Genomic DNA, 12306 nt, shown 5'->3' with positions numbered 1-12306 from the left:
CAGCGGCCCCCCAGCCAGCTTTCCCCTAGCTTATTTACCGAACATGACATCATATGGTGTGGAATATCCCTTTGGCCAGTTTGGGTCAGCTGTCCTGGCTGTGCCCCCTCCCAGCTCCTTGTGCATCTCCAGCCTTCTCAGTCAGTAGAGCATGAGAAGCTGAGAAGTCCTTGGCTTAGTGTAAGCAGTGCTTAGCAACAACTAAAACATCAGTGTGTTATCAACATTATTCTCATACTAAATCCAAAACACAGCACTATACCAGCTACTAGGAAGAAAATTAACTCTATCTCAGCCGAAACCAGGACAGCGAACTATCTGGAATCTTTAAAGTCAATGGGAAGAAGTAAAAAATTGTATCATGCAAATCATCTGACCTGTGTTAGATCACCGAATGTGATGAGACACTAACTTCAGGCCCTGGGATGGATATAGAGCAAATCCTCCTGGAAGCCATGAAGGACAAGAAGCAATCAGTTAGAAACAGCCAGAGTGAATTTACAAGGGCAATTTTTGCCTCTCAAACCTTATTGTCTTCTATGATGAGATGCCTGAGGGAGGGAAGAGCCCTCTGTGGTCTCAGATATTGGTTATATCTGGTCTGGATAGGTGAACTATAAGCTAGGCAGAAAATTGGCTGAACTGCCAGGTTCCATGTGCAGAGATCATCAGATCAACTTGCAGCTGATCAACTTGAGGCTCAGAGGTCAGTCCTGGGACCAATACTGCTTAATGACTTAATTAACAACCTGAAGAATGTGGTAGAAATTGTCCTCAGCAAGTTCACAGATGATACCAAATTGGGGGCGAGCATTTAATACAGTGGGGGCAAGGCTGCTCTGCAATGACAGCTTGACAGACTGGAGATGTGGGCTGTAGAAACCTCAGGAAGTTCAGCAAAAGCAAATGCAAAGTCTGAGCCAGAATAACCACCCGTAACTGTGGCACACGGAGAAATGAGCAGCTTTGCAGGAAAGGACCTGGGGTGGACAGCATGTTAAATGTAAATCAGCAGAGCAACAAAGAAGTTGTCAGTACTTAAAGGGGGCTTATAAGAAGATGGAGACAAACTTTTTAGCAGGGCCTGTTGCAACATGACAAGGGGGAATGGTTTTAAACTAAAAGAAGGTAGATTCAGACTAGATATAAGGAAAAAATTTTTTACAATGAGGGTGGTGAAACACTGGCACAGGTTGCCCAGAGAGATGGTGGATGCCCCATCCCTGGAAACACTCAAGGTCAGGTTGGACAGGGCTCTGAGTTAGTTGAAGATATCCCTTCTCACTGCAGGGGGAATTGGACCTTGAAAGGGCCCTTCCGAGCCAAACTATTCTATGATTCTATGATTCTAAGATCTACCACATATTGGGCTGTTTTAGCACGAGTCTGGCCAGCATGTTGAAGCAATTCACTCATCTGTTTTTGGTACCCGTGAGACTGAATCGGGAGTATTGTGTCTAGTTTGGGGCTCCCAGTGTAAGAAAGATATTAACATACTGGAGAGTGTCCAGCAAAGTGCCACCAAGATGATCAGGGACTGGAGAGGAGAGGCTGAGAGAATGGAGCTTGTTCTGTCTGGAGAAGAGAAGGTTAAAGGGACGATCTGATTGGGACCTAATTAGATAAGAGATCTAATTGTTGTCTTTAACTATTTAATGGGAGGTTATGTAAGAAATGGAACTGATGTTTTCTGGTAGGCCCACAGTGAGAAAATGAGAGGGAATGAGTTGGCTGTGAGGAATGTTCCAATTAGCTACCTTGGAAAAAAGATGACAGTGTGGGTGGATAGCATTGCAATAGATATTGTCCAGAAAGGTTGTTGAATCTCCACCCTTTTCAAAATTCAGAACTTAACTGGGCAAGATGCTGAGCAACTTGGTTTATGTTGGAACAGCTGATCTTCAGAGGTTCCCTTCCAACGTGCTTCATTCTGTGTGTTTCTAGTATACGGATATTATCCAAGGCCAGGATAAAAGGCTCAGAATTCTCTCATAATGATAGCAATGAAACATTTCCAGAGAGATTTTCACTATGCCCCGTAACAGAGTGGTGAAAAATGGTGAAAAGAAATTGATAATAGTCCTCAAATTCCCACTGGCAACAAGCCTGGTCCTGCCTGCCAGCATCAATGTGCTGGATTCGTGAATACGAATCCTTATCACTGCTTGTGTCAGGTCCCTTGACGTCACCAGCACAGACACCAGAAGCTGGAATCCCATTTTCACTGGTACCATATCTGGAAGAGGCTTACTGCTCGTTATGGGTTTGCATTCACCTTGTCCTCAAGCAAGTCTAAAGGAAGGAAGAGTGCTGACCAAAACAACTCAGTCTTCTGGAAACCAAACTTCTCTGCTTTATGTACTGTGTGCAGTCGGTTGCCAGTGGTTATTAGGTGAGGTTCATTCTGTTATGGAGAGCAAGCTGTTGTTCTCTTACAAAACCCCTCCCAGATAAAAGAGAGGGTTATTTATGATATTGTAGTAAATGCAGATCATACAGCCCATTGCCCTATACCTGATTTTTAGATCCCATAGCTACTACAGACTCATAATCTTATTTTGTGTATTTCTTTTACCCAAGGATAATTCTGGTTGCCATCTGTTTTTCTTTCTTCCTCAAAAAGGCAAGATAGATACCACAGAAGTACATGTTAAGGCAAGCTTGAAGTTGGGCTGAAGGCTGGCTTTAGATTTGTCATCTACTAGTTTTCGTATGGGTGAGAATCTGCAACAGACACAGAAGAATTAAAAAATAAGTGGTTTTCTGGGAAGGTGTTCTATTGAATTTGAATAATTCATTCTTTTCACTTATTTTATTTGTTTAAGGTTGTTGTGAATGCACTCTTGGGAGCTATCCCCTCAATCTTGAACGTTTTGCTCGTCTGTGTTGTCTTCTGGCTCCTATTTAACATTGCAGGAGTAAAATTACTTGGAAAAAAATTTTGGAAATGCACACTCAAGAAAGGAAATATCAGTCTAATTGATAACAAATATAATTGTACTTTCTATAATGGAACATGGACAAATAATGCTGTAAACTTTGATAATGTTGGGATGGGATACTTGGCTCTTCTCCAAGTGGTAAGTTTTATAAAAACATGCTCAGTTTTGTTTTCTTCAAGGAAATATGTTGAGCAGCCCATGGGACATCACTACTCTTCTGTTTATCTCACTGAAATTTGGGATTTTTTTAGCTTCCATAAATATTTTTCTTATCTATAAGCTGCTCAGTTCCTCTTAAAGAACACTTTAGCATATGCAACCTTGTGTTAAAATCAAGCGCTGTGTTTCATGGCTTTTTTGTTTTAATTTTGGTTAACATACTAAGCCTGAAATAGTCTGCATGTTACCGGATTTAAAGTCATTCTCATTTTCTTTAGTAAAAGTTAGTTCAGAGTGGATGAGAAAGAAAAAGCACAATGCAGTTTATTTATATTTCTATATTTTCTTTTATTATGTAAGTGATGAAGTATTGGGATGCTAATTTATTGATCTCCCTAATACCACAACAAAGGTGAGGAAGGCATTTTGAAGTGTGGCTGTTACCCCTGTATCTTTTCTAGATGAGGTTCTTTGCCCCGTATCCTCCAAAGTGTTCTATGATTCTGCAGAGTTGCTAAGAATTGCAGGAAGGAATCGTCTGCTGTTTTCTTAGAAATTGTTTTTATCCTTTTAGCATATATTTGTTAGTTAAGCTGAAACTTTTCCTGCTTTTTCAAAAAGCAGAGAATTTACAAAAATTTCAATTTAACAAGAGTTAACATTAAAACACATTTCACAGGATTCATGGCATTTTTTTTTTCTTTTCAGGAAATAATATTTTTTGTTCTCTTTACTAAACTCCAGTGAATCATACTTTCAAGCAGATCTTTGGAAGTGATGCACATTTTTTATAGCACACTGCTCACTTTTCCACAACTCTTAACACATTTATATTAGCTCTATCTAATTTTTTAATTTATTTTTATGTTAGTGATAATAACCTTAATAATGCATTTTTTTCAGGCAACGTTTAAAGGTTGGATGGATATTATGTATGCAGCAGTGGATTCACGTGAGGTATGTCACTAAAATTAAATTTTAGTTCTTTTCCCTTTCCTTCTTTCCTTTTCTACCCATACAATTCTTTTTTCAGCTTTGTTTGCAATATCAAGTCAGAAATATAAGTGGATAAATGCTTCAAACTACACAGTGAAACAATAATCCGTGGAGTACCAAGTATCTGGAACTTAGACAAAAGAAAACTGGTCAAAACACAGTGACACCACACAAAAACCTACTATAATCAAGAATGCAGAGGGCCAGATGTTGCAAGTTTTGGACAAGTCTGTTTTGGGAACAGAGTTCAGAAAGTCTTGGAGGGCCTGTGCCTCTGAAGCAAATTTCCATCTTTTTTAAATGTGTACAGTAGATTAAAATGACATGCATGTTTAGCAGTTATTTCTGGAGGTTTTCTTCCCTATATTTGACATCCGTAGTAATTCTTCCCCATTCCCATGGGTTGTTTCTCACTCTCTCACTAGTACAGTGTGTTTTAACTTTTCTATGTTTAATTTGATTTGCATTTTCCTTAGTCATTCAAGCGCTATACTCTTGAATGTAGTGAAATAGCTGCTAATTAAAAAGATCATTCCTTGGAGGGCTGATCAGGGTGAGCTGGCTTTTTAAAACTGCTTCTTGTCTGGGATAGCATTCAAGGGGATGGCAGTTCACCATTATGTTTAGTCTGAGCTGTTTTTCTAATCTATGCATTCACAGTATCAATTCTGATTGGAACTGTTTATCTATTACTTAAGAATTTGCTAGAGCTGGATTTGGCTATATATCTTTGTTTGTAGTTGTCTTTACAGTAAACAGTAACAAGACCAAACAAGGCAGCTGTTCTACTTGTACATCTAAATAAAGGTTTAAATGTGTAGAAATAATTTATTCCTTCTGACAATACAAAGATTTGTTATTATAAATTGGAAATGATAAAGCTGTGATTATCTGATTTTTACCAATATTATTTTTATGATTTGATTTTTTTAACAGATAGATGACCAGCCAAAGTTTGAAGCATTCTTAGCCATTTATATGTATTTTGTGGTTTTCATTATTTTTGGATCTTTCTTCATGCTGAATCTTTTCATTGGAGTGGTTATCAGCAATTTTAACCAACAAAGGAAAAAGATAAGTACTACATGAGCTAATTCAGTGTTTCCTGTGATCCCAGTTTGATTAAGTGAATGCTAGTTTGACGTCTAGATGTCTTAACATTTTCAGATAACTGTTTGACTGGAGAAATTTAAAATAATATTTAGATACCAAGTTTTGAAAATAAGAGTCCCCTTTTCCTCAAAGCTTTTAGTAATTTACCTGTAAATTCTATTTTCATGCCAAGTCCTTATTTTGTTCTAAGTAGGAGGATGAGGAGGAAGGAGCGGGTAGTTTTAGAAAAGAGAAGCCAAAAAAAGTTGTGTAGACTTTGCTACAGGAGAGTGGAATTCTTTTCTTATGCTTAGAAGATTTACTTTGGAGAACAGAACAACTCTTTTTGCTGAGAGTAAACACCTAACAAATGTGGTAAGGATAATCAAGAAACACTACTGCTCATGGGAGGAGTAACCACTGCTTTCCTGGTAGAGAAACTTGAAAAGATCTTGTTAATCAGAACTTCTTCTAAAACTAGTAGCATTTAAAAAATCCTGTTGTCAATAAGTCACTTACTGGGGTTTTTAAAAATTTCTGCATTGAGATCCAAGCCCCAGGAAGAGGCCGTCTAGAAATTTAAAGGCTTCTTAAAGCCCATTAAGCACTGACTGCTTCCATTTTTCTCCTCATAATTGTTAGATTCCCTGTTCTTTTTATTCAGTAAGAAATGGAAGGCAAAATCTTAGAATGGAAAATGCAACAACCAAAGAAAAGCAACAGTCAACCTTCCCTGGTTGACTGGTATACTTCAACTTCTTTGTGCAAAGCTTATTTGTCAATTGAGTTCTCCCCCTGATTCATTTAGGGGCTTAAAGTATCCAGAATATCAAGGCGAGCTGAGTCAATTAATCCACTTGGAAGTCTTAAAACAAATAAGCATCTTGCTCATTAAAAAAATACCACAAAAGCAGACTCCAACGGGAGGTTTACAATTTCGAGGTTTACAATTTCAAGCTTCACATTTGGAAGACAGAATCTCCACAGGAGCCATTTGTTATTTCCGTAGGTTGACTTATACACCAAGTGTCAAAGAATTATTGCCCTTGGTAGAGATAGATAGCAATCAGGCCCACAGGAAATTCTTCTGCTCTCTGCATTTGAACAGAGAAAGGATATGTAGGGGTTGAGGAACAACACTCCAACTTCGCTATAGTAATTTCCTTTTACAACAAAGTCCCAGCTATAATAATCCCAACAGACAGAAACAATGCTGACTAAGTAGTTTATGAGCCTGAACACTTAGTAGAAGTTGATGTGAACATAACACTTTTTTCTTTTCTCAGTACATGCTGTAAGTGTGCATTTTTTTCTTTTTCGCTTCTTTGCTGCTTCTTGGGGATTTTCATTGCGATTCCATATAGTGAAGTTAAATTGAATTTTCAGAGGTCTTGCTAGAGTGATTCAAAGTGCAGATGCCCTACTGAACATTGTTATGTTTGTTTTACAAAATACTAATCATTCAATGCTTTTATGATGAGTGGCTTCTCCTGAATACTCGGTTCTAAGTTATTGCTAAGTAATACAGGTGGCATAGATGGTAATAAGATGAGTACCAGAAATTCATTATCAGGAGCCCCCCATAGAACTTGGTCCCAAAGTGCTTATTCATAATTCTCCATTTACTTGCTAGCCCAGCAATATACTTCAGTTCTTACCTTTCCCAAAAATACAAAGTATATTACTTTTTGATGAATCTCATGTGATTTTTAAAGTATGAAATAGATTTGTAAAACTTCAGAAAGGCTCTCACAGTTGACGAAACTGACTTGGTAACACTGCCTAGACTAGACTTTCATGATCAAACCCTGATCAGCTTTTTGCAGTACATCTTTTCAAAGAACAAGGGGAAAGGAAGAAATGGTGAAGACACATTTTGTCTCTGTGCTCTCTTAGATCCTACTCGTGACAGCTGTACCTTACTTTTTTTTACATAAACTTGCTGGTGTTTATTTAGTTGACTGCTTAAACTTCAGCTGAACAACAGTATTCTTTCCCTTTACTTAGGTGGAAAAGATCTATTTTTGACTGAGGAACAGAAAAAGTACTATAACGCTCTAAAAAAACTTGGATCCAAGAAACCTCAAAAACCTATCCCAAGACCATTGGTGAGACCATCTTAAGTAGAATATGATAGAAGATATAAAGACGGTGACCATATTTAAACCCAGTAGCCAGGCATTGGAAATAAACTTCACGTTAGAGCCCATCATCTTCCTCATTCAATATAGTATTTACGTTTTATTCTCTTTTTCTTAATTCTATCTATTGCAGTCTTTCTTTGTGGGTATTAATTTAAGGAAATTTACAGCCTATTTATCACCTATTCAAATGTACAATCTATTTATAAAGGTTCATATTAAGTATTTCTGTTCATAACATGATCTTGGTGACTTAAGTTGCATGATATTGCTTCTGCGACTAGATTGGATTATTGCAGGTGAGAATGAATAGTGAGTAGTACATGTCCCATGGCTGTTATTTACTTTTATGTAACCTTATGCTTTATCTCTTGTAGTTTCTTAAATTTAATTCCAGGCCTGGCTTCACATAGTAACTATTCAGAGTTTTTCTTGCTTATGACATTTTAATTAGAATTGCTTATCCTAAAATGTCTGCTCTAATAAGCATTTCAATCAAAAGAGCAATCGCAATGTACTCTGAATGTTTTCTTGCTGTATAATTTTTTTCTAAGGAAATGTGGTTGCATGGTACCTGTAAATACTTAGCCAAGTACTGAGTGTTTTCTTTGAAGGTCTAAAGAAATCACCTAAAAATGCTTCTAGAAGCTTATTGTTAAATTTATGTTCTCTTAAATTCTCTTTCTAAGCATAAGTTACTGATTAATATTTGAATGTAGCCCGGGTCTTAGAAGTAGCATTAAGCAGTTCTTCTTGTTCTCTCCACAGAATGTGTTCCAAGGATTACTGTTTGATATAGTATCCCACAAAGCATTTGACATTACTGTTGTGACTTTCATCTGTCTAAATATGGTCATTATGATGGCAGAAAATAGCCAGAACAGCGTCAAGGATGTCCTTAATAAAATCAACTTCTTTTTTGTGGCAGTATTTACTGGGGAATGTGTCATAAAAATACTAGCCCTAAGACATTACTTCTTCACCAGTGGCTGGAACATATTTGATTTAGCTGTTGTGGTCCTTTCACTAGTTAGTAAGTATCAATCGTTATTAGATCAGGTAATGTGTCTTACCGATACTAAGCCAAATTTCAATATGAAATAACCACTTACATATATCTGATAAACAATTTCCAGATCCATTGTACTTTTTCAAACCATATGCTAAGTGATTCCTTCTAAAAGGATATCTTTTTGTTTTCCCTTATATTTTTGCAGAGTAATAAAAGCTAAATGGATAGTTTTCAATTTTTTTTTTAAAGTACGAGTTTTATTGAGTAATTAACAGAATAGGAATTTAATGCAGTAACATCTTTTCTAAGTTATTGTACTTAAACTGTTGTCTTAATGTTTTTATGCTTTCGATTTACATGTAATACATTAACTGTTGTTTTCATAGTAAAAGTAAATTCAGATTAAAAAAACATTTATATTTGTATTATATTTACATTTGTTTGAAAAAGGGGAAAGATTTATTTCACTTTCCAGGTCTTTCTTTTAAGGAGGCAGATCCTGAGGGCTGATTTAGAAAGCTCAGGAAAATTTAATTGCTCAGCACCATTCTAAATCTGGGCCACTATTTGTGAATTTGTGAAAATTGGCTTGGTTTTGTTTTGCTTTTCAAATAAAACTAGATGCTTATCATTTTCTCTATAAAGGGTCATAGATAGCTTGAATTTCTTGTACAGTTTATTTGGTCTGCGCTTCCTACTCAGGCTCAGGTTATATCATAGAATAAAGGACAGGGAGGAAAACCTGATCTGAGTTCTCTGCTTTGTCCCTAAGCACAGTACCCCTGTGCTATCCCATGCAACCCAGGAAAACGCTAACTTCTGTTTGTAATCATTTGCATTACCACTGTATTGCTGAAGGTACTCATTACTCCGGTAGCAGGATCATAGAATGAGGTATGAGGGAGGACAAATACTGAAAGGCAGTTTTCCTCTATTTTCTTCTTGCTCTTCTCTGATCTCATTCAAGTACCAAGCATTAATGAAAGTCTCACATTTAGCACATGGCTTAAGCCTGTGGAAGAAGCAGCAATCAGACAAGCCCCATAGCTTCCAGCACAGGAGCTGAATGGTTTTAAAAGGATTTTTTAAGTACTTGAGCAATGCATAATTTCACCCCCTGAATTAGAGAAATCTGGGAGAATGCAGTTTCCAAACTATATGTAATCTTGATACCTCTTTAATATTTAAAGGTATTACAATTTGTCTTTCTTTTCCTAAGCTCTTTTGTAAGCAATTGCAGTATTGGTGATAATGTTTTGTTGAAAGTGATGTAATATGATCAATGTTACTGTCAACACCTGAAGCATAGAATATAACAAAATGGACATAAATAGGGAATTTCACTGATAGGCTTGACAACATTTTGTTTTCTTTTTCATTTCAAAGGTATTGGACTTTCTGAAGGCTTTCGAACTTTGTTCTCTCCTACGCTTTTGAGAATTTTTCGTTTGGCACGAATTGGCCGAATCCTGAGATTAATTCGAAAAGCTAGAGGAATTAGAACTCTTCTTTTTGCATTACTGATGTCTCTTCCCGCACTGTTCAACATTGGTCTTTTGCTTTTTCTGCTTATGTTCATTTATGCCATTGTGGGCATGACAAACTTTGCCTGTCTTGGCTGGGAAGGTGGGATTAATAACCTTTTCAATTTTCAAACCTTTATAAGTAGCATTCTCTGTCTCTTCCAAATTACAACATCAGCTGGCTGGGATGGTCTTTTGGTCCCTCTGTTAAAAGGATCTGATTCATGTGCTCCCAACTTAAATTTAACATATGAACAGAAAAAAAATTGCACAAGTAAGGGGGTTGGTATTTTATTTTTTGTAAGCTATGTCATTATATCATTTCTCATTGTTGTAAATATGTACATAGCTGTCATTTTAGAGAACTTCAGTGTTGCCACTGAAGAAAGCACAGATCCTCTTTGTGAGGATGACTTTGATATGTTTTATGAGACCTGGGGAAAATTTGATCCTCAGGCAACACAGTTTATTGAATATTCTGCTCTTTCGGACTTTGCAGATGCTCTGGCAGAACCCTTACGCATTCCAAAGCCTAATAAAATTGAGCTCATATCCATGGACCTCCCTATAGTTAGTGGAGATAAGATCCACTGCTTGGATATCTTGCTTGCTCTCACTAAAAGGGTCTTGGGAGAATCTGGGGGTTTGGATGGTCTTGAATTACACATGGAAGAAAAATTTATGGCTGCCAATCCATCTAAAGTTTCTTACAAGCCAATTACTACTACCCTTAAAAGAAAACAAGAGGAGGTATCGGCTCTTACTATTCAAAGGGCCTTCAGGAGGTATTTGATGCAGCGTTCTTTTAAAAATAAACGTCATAAACGTTATAACAGTGCTGTCTTTGAAGAAGAAACACATGAGAAGAAAAGTCTTATTTCATCAATGCGTAATGAAAATAATGGTAGGAAGCTAGATAAATCAAGGGCTACATCTTCCATCTCTCTCCCTTTATTTTATGATGGTATTGCTGAAACAGATAGCGATAACGTGGACACATAAGGTTGCCCCAGGCTGCAGCATTTTTGATTAAACTGATATCAGTTATTTTCAGATGGAGAAAATATGTTGATCCTGGAGCATAATACTCTAAATTTAGAATAATGATGGCAGCCTTTAAGTATTGTGATTGTTCAATTTTGCAAATGCTCCTTAAAACAATTAAGATTTGAACAACTATGTCATAAATATTAGAGGAAAATCAAACCATGGAATTTTTTTTCCTCAGCTACTGAAGTAGGTGAGTTAATTTTTGCACCTGTCATTTTTTTTATTACTTCATATTTCTGTGTTTACAGAAGAAATCTGCAGAAGATCAGTTATAATTAATATGATTTATAAGCACACAAGACTGTAGAATAATGTCTTTCTCTTTAGAGATAAAGCCTGGTTTGAAAAACTGGTTACTGTAGCAAAATTAAATAATTACTGCATTTTCTGTAAAAGAGCTCACTCAAGACACTTGAGTATAATCAGCCACTAATTTCTGTGTTGTTTGGGACCATCTTCCTCCTAGTGCCTTTGAAAGGATTTGTTTATGCTTAAGAATTTTTGAGGTGTCTTTACATGTGCACCTAAATGGATTTAACATATCATCCTCAGATGTCTGTGCTTGAAAGTTGTATATAACTTGTTCTTTGTATCATTCAGTGTATGAAAATTATGATAATAATAGTTACCAAAATCAAAGGATGTTATGCAAGAGGTATTGTTTCCAGAAAATCTTAAGAATTATTGTACATAAAATGTCATTATTATACTTCATCCAAATGCCATAGAAAGTATTACTTAGTAATCTGAAAAGGAGTTCATGGTATATCTTACGAGACAACATTTATTAAAGTTAGAGGAAGTGTTTATTTCATTGGTTCTGAAAAAAACCATGTGTGAACAACGTGTATTAATATTTCTTTTACTGGGTTTTTGCAGTTTAGGTTGGTCAGGTGAAGCATCATGGTGGCCTCAGAACCACTAATGAAGTAGGACTATTTTAGATTCTTCAATAAAGAGTGCAGACGTTTAACGCATTTTTGTCTGTTTTGTAAGAGGTATCTTCGGTTTCAGTTTATTACAAGACATAATCTTTTATTAGAGGGGTAGAACCACAGTAATATGATTTTCCAAAAATAGCTACCTATTAGCACAAAAAAACTGAAAATGTTTTACTTTTTACAGGGAATCAAAAAAGATTTAGCATTTTCCGGCCAAAAATATCAGGAACAATAATGTAATTACTCAATTTTTACTGTCATTTACCTTGTTAAATACTATTAAAATATGACAGATGTAGGAAAATCTAAGCTATTTGTAGGACAAATAAAGGCACATGAAAGCTGAGAGTTAGAGTTCAGATACAATACGGTTTGAACTAGCTTTATTACTTTCAGAACCAGCTTCTGTTCAGAAAAAAGTTGACAAAGACGGTCTGCAGACCTCTTAGA

At 36.3% G+C, this 12306-nt stretch overlaps 1 protein-coding gene across 1 annotated transcript; it reads left to right on the top strand.

Moving 5' to 3' along the window:
- Positions 1-2825: 2825 nt before the first annotated feature.
- Positions 2826-10867, top strand: LOC104075975 (sodium channel protein type 5 subunit alpha-like; the record flags this gene model as incomplete). Its single annotated transcript, XM_009576659.1, has 6 exons — positions 2826-3080; positions 4005-4058; positions 5034-5175; positions 7197-7297; positions 8099-8363; positions 9729-10867. Coding segments are annotated over 6 exons (1956 nt in total), but the record flags the coding sequence as incomplete, so codon positions are not given.
- Between the last annotated feature and the right edge of the window lie 1439 nt (positions 10868-12306).

The sequence above is a fragment of the Fulmarus glacialis genome, unplaced genomic scaffold, assembly GCF_000690835.1.
Source record: "Fulmarus glacialis isolate BGI_N327 unplaced genomic scaffold, ASM69083v1 scaffold16824, whole genome shotgun sequence".
In the NCBI taxonomy this organism is placed as follows: domain Eukaryota; kingdom Metazoa; phylum Chordata; class Aves; order Procellariiformes; family Procellariidae; genus Fulmarus; species Fulmarus glacialis.
The sequence above is the reverse complement of the archived record's forward strand: the minus strand, read 5'-3'. Positions and strand labels throughout refer to the sequence as shown.